Source organism: Camelus ferus, chromosome 15 (genome assembly GCF_009834535.1).
Source record: "Camelus ferus isolate YT-003-E chromosome 15, BCGSAC_Cfer_1.0, whole genome shotgun sequence".
NCBI lineage: Eukaryota > Metazoa > Chordata > Mammalia > Artiodactyla > Camelidae > Camelus > Camelus ferus.
The window spans coordinates 44,397,125-44,412,489 of record NC_045710.1 but is presented as its reverse complement, the minus strand read 5'-3'; the positions used below and the strand labels follow the sequence as shown (position 1 = coordinate 44,412,489).

General features: G+C 32.9%; 1 protein-coding gene across 4 annotated transcripts in view; it reads left to right on the top strand.

Annotated features, from left to right (window-relative positions):
• Window positions 1-15,365, top strand: part of USP34 (ubiquitin specific peptidase 34) — a 202,297-nt gene that overhangs the window by 143,069 nt on the left and 43,863 nt on the right. For all 4 annotated transcript variants that reach the window (XM_032497624.1, XM_032497621.1, XM_032497623.1 and 1 more), the window contains 10 exons: window positions 1,001-1,066; window positions 2,398-2,544; window positions 2,650-2,706; window positions 2,798-2,875; window positions 3,257-3,351; window positions 6,048-6,220; window positions 8,851-9,004; window positions 12,474-12,552; window positions 13,938-13,991; window positions 14,122-14,217. In XM_032497624.1, the coding sequence (XP_032353515.1) occupies window positions 1,001-1,066; window positions 2,398-2,544; window positions 2,650-2,706; window positions 2,798-2,875; window positions 3,257-3,351; window positions 6,048-6,220; window positions 8,851-9,004; window positions 12,474-12,552; window positions 13,938-13,991; window positions 14,122-14,217 (999 nt within the window). The remainder of the gene's footprint in view (window positions 1-1,000; window positions 1,067-2,397; window positions 2,545-2,649; window positions 2,707-2,797; window positions 2,876-3,256; window positions 3,352-6,047; window positions 6,221-8,850; window positions 9,005-12,473; window positions 12,553-13,937; window positions 13,992-14,121; window positions 14,218-15,365) is intronic.

Genomic DNA, 15,365 nt, shown 5'->3' with positions numbered 1-15,365 from the left:
AATTTGCATGTATAATGTTATATACTAGAAATGTCATTTAATGTGACTATTCTCATAATCTCATGGAATATTAAGTCTCCCATATGCCAAGACTATACTGTAGTTGTTTTTGTCAATTTTGTTGATTCCTTTTATTCAATTCCTCTATCATATAATTTTGTAGTAATTATATGATGAACAGATTTCTATTTCAGAGTCCTTGTCTTGTGCTATTTCACTTGCACTTCCCACAAAATTGACATAACTAGTGGATACTTGTGGCATATTTGAGACTTATTATTCAATGAGACTATCAGCGTGTCTTCAAAATTATAACAGGTAGTAATTTGTAATGAGGATATTAACTACTTCATGGGTGTATTTTAATATTTGAATGAGATAGAGTATATCTAACAAGTGCCTGACATGAATGTGGGGCTCTCCTATAAGACTGGTGTTGGAGGACCAAGTCTATTCGTGAATGAGTCTAGCCAGAATCCTGAATCTCAATGTACTTGAATATTTAGAAAAATTTTCAGAAGATCTTGGCCAGTATTCCCCTGCAGTGTTAAGAATCTGCTGTTCTAGAAAAAAGTAAAGATATGAATAAGTGAGGAGGATGGGTTGTCATCTGTTAATATAATGTGTTTTTTAATGTATGGGTTTATTTGTGGAAAACAACTTTGTTGCACAAATATAAGATGTTTTTTCTTCTTGCAAAATCTCCAACTTGTAAATCAGCATTGAACCGAGTAAGTGTTGATCTGGAAAGCAGTTTTTTAAGATCTGTTTATTCAGTTTCTTTGCATAACAGTGATGACTGTATTTATATCATGAACAACATACTCCACTTTTTAAAATGTTAAAATTGCTAAAGAAAAAATACATTGTGTCTGTTTTTCCCACATATGGCTAAAAGAATGAAAACAGATAGTGTTAAGCACACTATAATTCTTTTGTAGAATGTCTGATTTACCATCATCAGTATGTCTTAATGAAAAGTTTTTTTCTTGATTTACAGTATTCCGAAGATATGAAGCACAAGACCACTCTTCTGGAGCTTCAAAAAATGTTTACATATTTAATGGTATGTTTGAGAATTGTGTATGGAAAACTAACTAGATATATATACCCTTTGACCAAAAGTGAAAACATTAATTGGTGTTTATTTGTGTTGACTTTGTTCTGACTATTTATTCTTATTTTTCAAATTGAATTTGTCAGTTACTGATGTTCTTTGTCATAATGAATTTTAACAGTCACATTTCAGTCATTTACATTTTGTTAATTTATCCTTTGGAAAATTTCTTGTATCTGATCCTTTTCCCATCACGAGGCCCCTCCCCCAGTACTCCCCTTACCCCTTAGTCTTAGGGTTTTCTGACCGATTTCTCTTTATCTCTCTTAATTCCCACCCCTAAAACTATCAAAGTAATCAATCTTAAAAGAATAGCAAATCTTAAAATATTACTCTCCTAGTTAAAGCTCTTTAGTGATTTTTTTATTATGAGCAGAATGGTATTCAGATTCAATCAGCATGGCGCATACCCCGTGTGATTTTTGCCTCTTCTCTTTAACCTCCTCTCCACATCCAGCCTTACCCTATAGTAACCGTAAGCCTTTAGAAGTCCTTCACCCTGTTGCTTCATCACTTGTGCAGTTACTATCTTGCTCCTTCTGTCTGTGACTCTTTTCTGTTAGTGCTCTTCTCCATTTTCTTCCTTTTGTTATCCTTCAAGAATCAACTTGATTTTCTTGAGAAAGCCTCCCCTCTAAGAGACCAAAAATTGCAGAATATCTCTACGTCACCTTAATTCTGTTTTACCATCTTTTGTATTGACAGTTACTTGTCTCACCTATTAGAATCTTAAGGACAGAAATCATACCATATTTATTCCTGTGTATTTCAGCTTCTAAGATTTAATGAGACTTTTTAACAAAAAGATTAGTTATCCCTTGAGTCCACTTTTAAATCTCCTTTTAAGAGAGTTGGAACATGCCATCTGAATGACAAAGCAGTTTTACTGCTGTTTTAAACTACTCAACAAAAGTTTAGTTTATGGGAAGCTTAATCACTCTGCAGAGACTTTGTATTTTATGCTTCCCAATGCAAATCTGTGTCCTTTGAGTCCCATATTCCTTCCTAGACATTTCTAGACTTAAAAAATAAAACTTTCTTAACTTATGGTAAGTTAAGCATCTCTGGCACTGAGAGTGTTAAACTGAAAATGCCATGAAAATTAAAAAAATGAAATAGTAGAGAGTGTTTTAATACTTCATAGATTTACTACCTGTTTTGTTGTTGTTTTTTATTCAAGAACCTTGTGATAATTTTTATTTCTATTTGCGACTTAGAGTTGTTTATTTGATTGTTTTATAATCCTACTCCTTCCCCCGACCCCTCCTTTTCTTTTACAGGAAAGCGAATGCAAAGCATATAATCCTAGACCCTTTTGTAAAACATATACTATGGATAAACAGCCTCTGAATACTGGGGAGCAGAAAGATATGACAGAGTTTTTTACTGATCTGATTACTAAAATTGAAGAAATGTCTCCAGAACTGGTTAGTACTAGAACATTGAAGTTTCTTTGAAATTTGTATGGATTTGCCCAATTTTAATTACTGACTTTTGTTTTTGTTTTTGTTTTGTTTTGTTTTGTTTTAAAGAAAAATACTGTCAAAAGTTTGTTTGGGGGTGTAATTACAAACAATGTTGTGTCCTTGGTAAGTATTCTACCTATTCTTTGCTTTTTGGAAATCTTAATGTATATTTTAGCTTATGATAAATGACTAATTTTGACTATTAACTGACCAGGATTGTGAACACGTTAGTCAGACTGCTGAAGAGTTTTACACAGTGAGGTGCCAGGTGGCTGATATGAAGAACATTTATGTGAGTAATGCTGTATATATTTGTTAACTTTTTTCTGCTTTTAACTGGTTGTACATAGCAGGCTTATGTTGTTACCTTGAAAAAAAAATTAACTTCGATGTTTTCATCTATTTTCTTCTTGTGATGCTACTCAAATAAAAATTAAAGGCAGACCACAAAGCTGATTTTTCCCAATCAAAATTTAAATACTTGAGGTTTTGAATAATTTAGTAAGATTCATAGAGCATCTTGTATTTTTACTACATTTGAGTTCACTTTTTTAAAAACTTTGTTTTCCTCTGTGCATTCTACCCAAATTGTAATTAATGCTTTTTATATTTTTGCATGTTGTAAACAATAATATGAAATAATATTCATTTGAAAATATGTGTTTATACACAGGAATCTCTTGATGAAGTCACTATTAAAGACACTTTAGAAGGTGACAACATGTATACTTGTTCTCATTGTGGGAAGAAAGTACGAGCTGAAAAAAGGTTTGCTTTTGAAACATAATTTTTATGATTTTGATAAATCATCAAATGGAAATAAAACACAGACTTAGGATAAATTAATGTTAAACTTCTCTGAAAATCATGTGGTTAAGGTTATGGTCAGCTGCTTGGAGCTCCTTCTCATACAGCAAGAATTCATTTAGTTACTTAAGTAACCTTTCAAGCATTCTTACATTTTTTCAGATTTTTTCCCCTTATTATTAATGAAATGTTTACCAGCATCTATATAACTGCTTAGCTGTCTACCATGCACTCAGTGGAGCATGATAAAGAGTCTACTCTTGAACTGAATACCTTTTCTGAATCTCTAAAGTGAGAGATTTTTTTCTTAAGAGCCAGCCATAAGGTGGTTGGTTTAGGACAAAGTAGTTGGATAAAGATGTTTCAATTCTACAGATGAACATTGAGTGACAAATAGAAATTAGATTGAAAGAGCATCTTATGCAGTTAATTACTAGGAACAAAGGCAGAAAATTAGAGGTATAACTTTGTATGTACAGGAAGTCTGGGATTGGGCCATCCCTGCCTCAGGTAGATGATTTGCATTTATCAATAATAGAAAATAAAATTGGTAATATACAGTGACATCAAATGATTAAAATATAGATTTGAGGATTATCTGCATAATTGATTGATTGAAGCTATCAGAACATCTGCCTGAGAAAACATTACTGTTGCAAAGAACTCAGACCTAAGCCTGACTAAAAGTACAGAGGAAAAAGTGACAGAATGGAAGCCAGGAAAGAAAAAGTCAGGATAGATAGGATTATAATGCAGAAACTGGGAAAGAGAATGTCAAGAAGTTATTCATTCAAGTGACATAGTCCACAGAGATGGGGAAAAAAAATAACAGCTGAGTAAAATCACTGGATTTTTTTGAAAAGGTAGTTTAGTGATGTGTTTTGTGAGGCTGTAACAATAGAAGCAGAGTCATCAGAATATATGGTGTCAAGTATAGATCATTCATTTTAGAAGTATGACAATAAGAAAACAGCAAGGAAGATGGAATCTAGAAAGAGCTTTGGGATCGAACAGAGGAGCTTTCTGCATGAAGTAGATCTGAGCATGTTTGAAGGCAAAGAATGAAAAGCCATGTCTTAGAATTGTTTAATAGATTTTTCCAGGTAAGTATACATTTGAAAAGGATATTTTTCTCAATCTCCAGAAGTCAAACTGGTTGCAAGAGAGAAAAGTTGTAGATGGACATGCTCAAAAGAAAGCATAGCTATACAGACAGTTAAAGGTAGAAGACAAACTCATCTGACTAGAATTGGGTCAGGCCAAGAATTAAGGACTTACACAGAATGGAGTCAGTCAAAAGTTTGTTACTGTGGAGGAATATAATGAGTCAATAAAAGATAATTGAGAGGCTGAATTCTTTGGAGAATCTTTTAGTTGAAATAAATAAACTTATTGAATAAATCTTTGATGTTCAAAGATTTGATAACCTTTGACTTCTTGAAACATTCCCTTCTTTTGGCTAATATGATTCTACTGTTTTTTTGAAATACTGTTAAATCTCTCCCAGGCAAAGTATTATTCAGACGTTTTGTGCTCTTATACTTTTAAATGTCTATAATAACATAGTAAGTGTTAAATAGAAATGGGCCAAGGATCATATTCTGTTCTGTCTTCAAACCTTTGTTTTTCTCAGTTTATTCATTCTTTCCTGAATAATTTTACCTATAAATCCTAACATCAATTTCTGCTGAAATGCTAATGAATCCCAAATCATTTTATCTAATTCAGAATGCTGCACAAGTCCTTTAATGATTCTTAGCTCTCAGGATAAAGTTCATACTCTAACATTATCCATAAGGCTGTTCATCTTTTGATTCCTTTATGCTTCATAACCTCATCATTTACCAGTCTCCCAAATAACCAGTAATGATGAATTTTTAGAGTTTTTATTCCCTCTGCTTGTGACATAGTTCCCCTACCTTCCCTGTCTCCCTAAATTCCTATTAAAAAAAAAAACTAAGCTTGGTTTAAACATGTATTTTATTTAAACTGAGATTTTGTTCCTTGAGACCTGAACTAGGAGTAAGTCCCACCATAAAATTTAGGTAACCAGTTGACCTGCTGCTGCTATTGCTGTTACTATTTTGGTTGTAATATCAGGCAACATTCATTGAATGCTATTTGCCAGGCAGTGTTCTAAAAGTAGTAAGGAGTAGGTACTTTAATTTCCATTTCACAAATCAAAGATTAAGGTCAGAGGGGTTAAGTAACTTCTTTAGGGTCATACATCTAACAATTGAGACAGCCAGACTTAGCAATTCTAGTGCACAAAAATTAATTCTTATTTAAAGTGGAAAAGAAAACTCTGAACCCAGGACCTCTTGCCTTTGGAATATGATGTGACTCCTGTTTATGCATCCATAGCACCTCTACATGTCTTCATCATGGTATATACCACAGTCTACTATCGTTTTTTGTATTTTTTATCTAGACACAGGAAAGCCCTTTCATAATGGGAGAAGGCATGTATGTAAGAGGGGAATAGATTGATTAGATTGATTGTGGATTTGATAAGAGCATGATTTTGAGTACTATTTATTATTTAGTCTGAGTTGAGTATTGAAATAAGTGTAATGTAAAGGTAATTGGTAACAGCTGGAGTACTTTTGAAAGATAATTTTTAACAAATTTTTTTTGGTTTTTTGTTTGTCTTTCAGAGCATGTTTTAAGAAATTGCCTCGCATTCTGAGTTTCAATACTATGAGATACACATTTAATATGGTCACAATGATGAAAGAGAAAGTGAACACACACTTTTCCTTCCCATTACGTTTGGATATGACACCTTATACAGAAGATTTTCTCATGGGAAAGAGTGACAGAAAAGAAGGTAATTTTCCCTCTCTTTCTCTTGCCTATATTTATTGTAAGTTTCCATAACAAGATAATCATAATTATAAAGTTGCAATCAACTACACTTTTAACAAAATTAAATTGAATAGTAGAAAGGAGAATGTTTTTAAAAGATAGTATGGCATATTCAGTCAATTGACTAATATTTTGTGTCTACGAGGACTATGTTTTTGGCACCTTTCTTGGGCTTTGAGGACACAGTAGTGAATGAGATAAACATGCTACCTGCCTTTGAAGAACTTAAAGTCTAGTGGACACATGGTATATTGAATAAAAGTTAAAAACATGATGTGTTGTCAAGATTGTGAATGTATCACAGATTGAGGGGAATCAGGGAGGGCTTTCAGGACAAGGTGACATTTAAGCAGAGCTTGAGTAAGAACCAGACTGAGTGGAATGGATATACTCTATGTTGGGGGTGGGGTGGGGGCAGCACTTAGTAGGTTGATGAGATTAGGCAAAAGGGTAGCAGCCAGATTTTGTTTGTAGGCCATGTTAGTAATTTTGATCTTTATTTCAGTGTGAAACAGTGGAAAGTTTTAAGCAGGAAACTGAGATAATCACATGGGATCTGGAAAAGGTTATTCTGACTATAGCCGTAGAGATGAATTAGAGAATGATAAAAGGAGTGTGGGGAGGCCATTATAGTAAACCATAGAAATGGTAGCATAGATAAAATAGCATACCAGTAGGGTTGGAGAGAAGTGTATGTTGAAAGAGTGAACAGAATTTAATGACTCCATGAATAAATAAATCCAACAAAGTTATTGAACTTTTATCTACTATGTAACTTGCTGTTACAGGAATGGGAATTTAGTGACAACAGAGAACAGGGTCTTTGTCCCTATGAAGCTTACAGTTTTCTCAGTCTGCTATTGGAGGAGGAAAAGTCAACAGAGGTTTCTGGCTTGATCAGCTAGGTGAATAGGATGAGTATTTCAGGATCTCAGGAAAGAGGGAATATGGTCAGAAGTATTAAATGCTAAAGAAAAGGAATAGTTCCAGTAATAACATGACTGAAAATTAACTAATACGTTGAAGGTCTTTTGGTTATCAGAGCAGTTTAAGTTTGGTGATGCAATAGAAAGTCAGATTACACTGAGTTAAAAATGGCATTTGGCTTGTAAGTAGTTAATTCTGAACTACTATTACTTCCGTAAGACCATGTAAGACCATTGATTTTCAAACATCTGTGTATATATATGGCCCAAGAACCACAATGAAGAACAGAAATAGATGAGAGGAGAGAAGAAAGCAGAATACCTTTCTTAACCTTTTCCATTCTTCTTTAGCCAGAGAAGTTTGATTTTATATAATAAGTGTCCCTGGCAATATTTTCTTTGTATAGAAAGTTATGCTGACTTAAATTTTTAAGATTTGAAGAGCCACCATATTATAAGATTTAGGAAAGAGAACCATATTTTAATCTTTATACTGCATTACCTGACACTTAATGAGCATCCAGTAAATGTTTTACTCTCATTAAATGTGAGATTAGAGGTATAAACAATGACTGTAGGCTATTCTTTCCAGAGAAGAACATACCCTTTCTTTGAAGAGAGAAGATGGTAACTGTAGCTATGAGGGGTTAAGGGATTGAATTTTAAAGTTAGAATTTGAATAGATCTAGAATTTGTAGGAAATGACCCAGAAGAGATAAATTTGGAAATATAGACAAAGAAATGAGTATTGTATATGTACATCATACTTTTTAGAACTTTTTCAAACCATTTGTAAAACTAATGCAAGACTGTGTAGTAACTGTGCTTTACTGTATTTTTTATGCTGCCTCCATGTGTGGAAGTAGCAAAAATTTATGTCAAGATAAAAGAATTTATTAGGCCACAAGTGATGCATTCAGAGTCAAACACTAGTGCATCTAAACTCCTCAGCCACTGCTTTGACATTGTCACCTACTTCTTCCTCTTCACCTAATTGTCACTTCACTTTTCAGGTTAGGCTGTGCACTCACGTAGACCAAATCTGCTCTCATTTTTTGCTTCCGGTTATACTCCTTTCTATGTGATGGTGGGAATACAGATCGTAAATCATACATCTTCTGTAATTTTTTCCTTAGTAACTTTTATACCTTTCAAATTGAAATCTCCTTGGGTTGGAAGTATATATTTTATTTCTCGCTACATAAAGCTTCCAATACAGGGTGTTTTCTATTAACTGATAAACAGTTGGAAGCATTCAACCATTTCCCTTAACCTGAGACTAACAGGCATAAAAATGATACTGCTTTTCAGATTTTGTTTGCCTGCTCCTCATAAAGATAGTACAGAATGTTTCATTCAAGTTTATCCATTTCAAAAGAAATAGCTAGATTAAACAAAAAGAATACATTTTATGTTTACATGTTACAATGAGGTTGTCCATAGTTATGCACTAACACGTGGTTGTTTTCCAGTGGTTTGTATAAATGTTCCTTAAAGTTGTAGGCTATGGATGGTGAATGACTAGCAAATAGAGTTGTTTTGTACCTATTTTCATGTATAAAGTGTGCCTATTTCTGTGCATAAAAAATATAGTATGTAAAGTGGTTCTAAGGTGTCACTGTGTGCAGCTTTCAAAATTATTGCCATTTTATGTAAATCATTTCAGGTTTTAAGGAAGTCAGTGATCATTCAAAAGACACAGAGAGCTATGAGTATGACTTGATAGGAGTGACTGTTCACACAGGAACAGCAGATGGTGGGCACTATTACAGCTTCATTAGAGATATAGTCAATCCACATGCTTATAAAAACAATAAATGGTGAGTTTTAACTATTTTATTCTTGGGATTTGAAAAAATCTTTTTTTCTGTTCTTAAAGTATAAGATTTTGATAGCTTTTTCTTGAAATATGTTTTCTGATTTTAGTTTTCTAAAAACTTTCTATAAAGTTGGGAAAGGGGGTACATAAAGTGTTGAAATGAAAGCAGCTTTCAAAAGATAGTATGAATCTGTTGTTCTTAAACTTCATAGATCTCCAGACTTTTGAGAATTTGGATGAATGCCTGCCTGAGAAAAATGAGCACACTCTAAGTTTTGCACACAACTTTAGATTCATAGACAATATTAACACCTTCCAAATCTTACCTCTCTGTGTTCACTTATTCAAGAACTGTTTATTGAATGCCTTCTACAGTGTGACCACAAAGTCCTTATATATTCCGGTTAAAAATTACCTGCATACTTCATTCTTTTCACCTTACCTTTCCCTTCTGACACACACATTCTTTTTATCATCTTTTATCAAGTTAATGGTTGGATGTCACTGATAGCTGGTTTTTGGTTTTTGGATGTTGTTGGGTCAAGTCTCAAGTATAGACTGTTGCTGTGCTAGGGAATGTTGTAAGTGTTACAGATACTGCTTTGACCAGGGTGTACATTGATAAGTTGATCTGCAGTTGACAGGATAGTTTTGTTCAACTATATGTCACTCCTTAAGCCATCATGTCCATGGTATCTCTTACTTTTTTGTCCATGTGAATATATTTCTGTATTTTGAATCTTTTTTGTTCATAAGTTTTATTTTTTTAATTATTTATTTTGGGCAGGGGGGTAATTAAGTTTGCTTATTTATTTTGGGGATTGAACTCAGGACCTTGTGTATGCTAAGCATGCACTCTACCACTTGAGCTATACCCTCCCTGCTTGTTCATAAATTTTAAAATGGCGTCTTTATCATTGTAAGTTCTCCATTCTCTTAATGTTTTCTAATAGCTTTACATGTAATGTGTATATTTTTCTATGTCTATGAGTCTTTCTGTTTTGTAAATAAGTTCATTTGTGTCATATTTTAGATTATACATGTAAGTGAAATGTGCTATTTGTCTTTGTCTTACTAGTAAGTGACTTACTTCACTTAGTATCATAACCTCTAAGTCTATCCATGTTGCTGCAAATGGCATTATTTCATTCTTTTTATGGCTGAGTAATATTCCACTGTGTATGTGTATATATTTAGGTTGTTTCCATGTCTTGGCAATTGTAAACAGTGCTTCTGTGAACATTGGGGTGCATGTATCTTTTCAAATTAGAGTTTCATCCAGATACATGCCCAGGAGTGAGATTGCTGGATCGTATGGTAACTCTATTTTTAGTCTTTTAAGGAACCTCCATACTGTTTTACATAGTGGCTGCACCAATTTACATTCCCACCAGCAGTGTAGGAGGTTCCCTTTTCTCCACACCCTCTCCAGTGTTTGTTATTTGTCGATATTTTTAATGATGGCCATTCGATGGGTGTGAGGTAATACCTCTTTGTAGTTTTGATTTGCATTTCCCTGATAATTAGCAGTATTGAGCATCTTTTCATGTGCCTGTTGGCCATCTGTATGTCTTTGAAGAAATGTCTGTTAGGTCTTCTGCCCATTTTTTGATTGGGTTGTTTGTTATTGAGCTGTATGAGCTGTTTGTATATTCTGGAAATTAAGTATTTGTTGGTTGCATCATTTGCAAATATTTTCTCCCAATCTGTAGGTTGTCTTTTTGATTTGTTTATGGTTCCTTTGCTGTGCAAAAGCTTATAAGTTTAATTAGGTCCCATTTGTTTATTTTTGCTTTTATTTCTATTGCCTTGGGAGACTGACCTAAGAAAACATTACTACAGTTTATGTCAGAGAATGTTTTGCCTTTGTTCTCTTCTAGGAGTTTTATAGTATCATGTCTTATATTTAAATCTTTAAGCCGTTTTGAGTTTAGTTCTGTGTACGGTGTGAGGGAGTGTTCTGTCTTCACTGATTTACATGGGGCTGTTCAGCTTTCCCAACACCACTTGCTAAAGAAACTGTCTTCTCATTGTTTGTTTTTGCCTCCTTTGTCAAATATTGATTGGCCGTAGGTGGGTTTATTCCTAGCCTCCCTGTTCTGTTCCACTGATCCATGTCTGTTTTTGTGCCAGTACCACACTGTTTTGGATTGCTATAGCTTTGTAGTATTGTCTGAAGTCTGGGAAGGTTATACCTCCAGCTTTGTTCTTTTTCCTCAGTATTGCTTTGGCAAGTCTGGATCTTTTATGGTTCCAAATAAATTATAGGATTATTCTAGTTCTGTGAAAAATGTCATGGGTAATTTGATAGGAATTGCATTAAATCTGTAGATTGCTTTGGGTAATATGGCCATTTCAGCCATATCAGTTCTTCTAATCCAAGAGCGTGGGATACCTTTCCATTTCTTTAAATCATCTTCAATTACCTTTATCAATGTTTTATAATTCTCAGCATTAGAAGTCTTTCATCTCCTTGGTCAGGTTTATTCCTAAGTGTTTTATTTTTTACTGATGTAATTTAAAAAGGAATTTTTTTTTAAATTCCCCTCTCTGATATTTCATTGTTAGTGTATGAAAATGTAACAGATTTCTGTATGTTAATTTTATGTCCTGCTAACCAGCTGATTTGATCAGTTCTAGTAGTTTTTGTGTGGAGTCTTTAGGGTTTTCTATACATAATACCATTTTATCTGCATATTATGACAGTTTTACCTCTTCTCCAATTTGGATACCTTTTATTTCTTGTCTGATTTCTGTGGCTAGGACTTCCAGTACTATATTGAATAGAAGTGGTGAGTGGACATCCTTGTCTTGCTCCAGATTTTAGCAGTAAGGCTTTCAAGTGTTACGTTGTCTGTGGGTTTGTCGTAAATAGCTTTTATTATGTTGAGATATGTCTCCTCTGTCCCACTTTGGTAAGAGTTTTTCTCATGAATGGGTATTGAATTTTATCAAATGCTTTTTCTGCATCTATTGAGACAATCATGTGGTTTTTGTCTTTTGTTGATGTCGTGTATCCCATTGATCGATTTGCTTACGTTGAACCATCCTTGTGCCCCTCAGATGAATCCAACTTATTTGTGGTGTAGGATCTTTTTAAAGTGTTGTTGGCTTTGGTTTGCTAATATTTTGTTGAAATTTTTTGCATCTATGTTCATAAAAGCTATTGGCCTGTAATTTTCTTTTTTGGTATTTTTGTTTAGTTTTGGTAGCTTTACATGTTATATTTATGTAAACTTTTTGTTTCTTGCTTTTATGAACTCTTCTGTTCCTCCTAGGTTATAAATAGATCTGTCAGACTCTAGGGTAGTTATGACTATGTTGTAAAATTACATTCCCAATTTCTAGTAGATTAGAATTGTCAAAACAAGAGCTTGGAATTTATCCTGTTTTAATAAGTTTGACCAGTATTTGTGATGTGTTAGAAATAGTACATATATACTTGATCAGCACTGTGTGTTCTGCCTTAGGTATCTTTTTAATGATGCTGAGGTAAAACCTTTTGATTCTGCTCAACTTGCCTCTGAATGTTTTGGTGGGGAGATGACGGTAAGTTTTATTCAAAAATTATAAATGTTTTGTGACTTTCTAAGTGCTTTACAGTATCATAAAATCCAATAGCTAAGTCATTCACTTTTTTTTTTATCACCATGATTAAATCAAAAATTATTCAATTGTTGCTTATTATTTAGTATTGTTTAGTATGTTTGGAACATATACCAGACATTAGGAAATATTTTTAATCACTATTTCTTTATCTAAGAAGTTTTGATTAAGGCACTTGAGTCTTACAGTTGAACAATTAGATAATACTGTAAGTATTGAATTACATTGCCATGAGACATTATGAATAAGTTGTTTACTTGAATATTTTGAGATTACAGCAGAAAGAAATTACTCTTTATTGAGTTCATATAAACGATTTTGACTAAGAAGTTGACTTAAGCTGAACTTCTAAAGATTGTTCTTTAGTACTTTTTTTTTCTTTTCTTTTCTCTTTTTTTTTTTTTTTTTTTTTTGGTGGAGAGAAGGTAATCAGATTTATTTGTTAGTTTTTAGAGGAGGTCCTAGGGTTTGAACCCAGGACTTCGTGCATGCTAAGCATGCGCTCTACCACTTGAGCTATACCCTCCCCCGCTTTAGTACTTTTTTAACAGCAGCAGCCACCTGCTTATTACTAATAACAGGATAGAAAAAGACTATCTGTTATGTAATTAGCAGTTAAATATAAGAAAAGATAGTCAGGTTGGGGTAGTATTATAATAATTTCACTTCTTCATATGCATTTTACCCTAGTACCAATTTTCTGAAAACTTTAAAAGTACCTTGTTGATTTTCACAAATCAAGTATTAAAAAGTCATTTCTATTTCACAGATAAGCTCAGATAAAGTTATTTTCCCCTTTAATAGCCATATTGATTGTGAAATAACTGTTCACATTCTGGATTTTAATGAAGAGGCTTTTTTATTGCTCTTTAGTGCTTTTATGAACTATTCTGAGTAGAAAAGAAAAAGTAGACCAATTGCTCACACTTGGAAAATGGGTAGAAGGAAGTAAATAATGAGTTACCATTGAAGCCATAACTATAAATGTATTGCATCCCTAGATGTTATTCCATAGGATATTTCCTTTAAAAAAAAAAAAAAAGAAAGAAAAGAAACAAACTGTTAAACTCTTCTTTTAAAAGGCAGTTTTTCAGATTGCAAGTTCATTTTATTAAGCTTTATATATTTGATGGTAAAGTACCTTAAAAAATGTTTTGAACCTCGTTTTTAAAATCCTAGCCAAAAACTTAAGTCATGGACTTTAGTGAATATAATGCTTTTTGAAAACTATTTACAAGGTTACTGTAAAGTATAAAATATTTCATATATAAATACAGTTGAGTGTACCCATTTTTTAAAGAAGGAAAACTTATTTTTTTTTTAAACAGACCAAGACCTATGATTCTGTTACAGATAAATTTATGGATTTCTCCTTTGAAAAGGTAACCATTTCTTTCCTATACAATTTTACATTATTTTCTGAATTTCACGTTTTCTAGTCTTACAGTTACACTGTGTCAAAATGAAAATACACCTGTTTGTTTTGTTTTGTTTTGTTTTTGCCTCTTAAAGACACACAGTGCTTATATGCTGTTTTACAAACGCATGGAACCAGAGGAAGAAAATGGCAAAGAGTACAAATTTGATGTTTCATCCGAGTTACTAGAGGTACAAGTAAATTTAACTTCAGCAGCAAATTAAAAACATATTAAGTATTTATGCAAGGATTAGTACTATAATATGAAAACAGGCTATAACATCACTAGAATCTATAATTGAGGGTAGACCTATTTAATACTGTTTACAGATAGTCTTGGTAACACTGACATACATAGGTGAATGTAAGGTGAATGTAAAGTGAATGAGATTAACAGGAGTGGAAAACAATTACTAGTAACATGGTAAAAAAAGATGGTTGATGGAATCAAGGCAAGTTCACAGGTAACTTGGGTGGTTGATAATATTCTTGGATTGGGTGATAGGATTGCAAATGATCCTTTTCTTCTGCATCATGTTACAAGTATATAATGTATTTGAAATGTATTTGAAATATGTATTATGTATATTTTAAAATGTGCCTCATTTGTAGTAATGAGGTTCTCATTGTTTCCTAGTGTAGTAAGTGTTAATGCTACTTTAATGTTTTAAGATTTATAAAAAGTATTCACAACTCATTATGTTGTATCAGTGTTATAAAGTCAGTCAGCCGAAAGTACAGAAAGTAAATCTCCAGAATGATTTTCTTGATAAAAATTTGTTTCTACTATCTAGACAGTTCAGCTTTTACTATCTGATTTATTGATTGATATTTGCACTGTTATACTCAGGTATTAAAACTGAGTGGATTTTGCTCCACAGACACTCTTAGCTGGTATCTTGCCTACCTATAATTTACCGATTTATAATTTATCAGAAAAGCCAAGAATATTATCTTCTTTCAAACCCTTGAGTTGGATTTACCAGCAAAATTAAATGCTTTACTGGATTTCAAGTTACTAAACTCACCTATTTATACAAAAATTTATTTCAAGTGCTATCATAACTGAAAATAAGTAGATTATGATCACCATTATGTATAAGACTTTGTGTCCCCAGGGTATTCAGACAAACATGTTCTAGATGAGAACCCAACAGTATTTAATGATAGCCAGCCCACTTGTGAAGTAAAATGAAATTTTAAATAAAACATTTAGCAATAATACAGTTGACACTTGAACAACACGGGCTTAAACTGTGGTGTCCCCTTACATGTGGATTTTTTCCCAATAAATACAGTATCTGTAAGTAAATATGAATTTCTTAAGTTACCTTTTCAT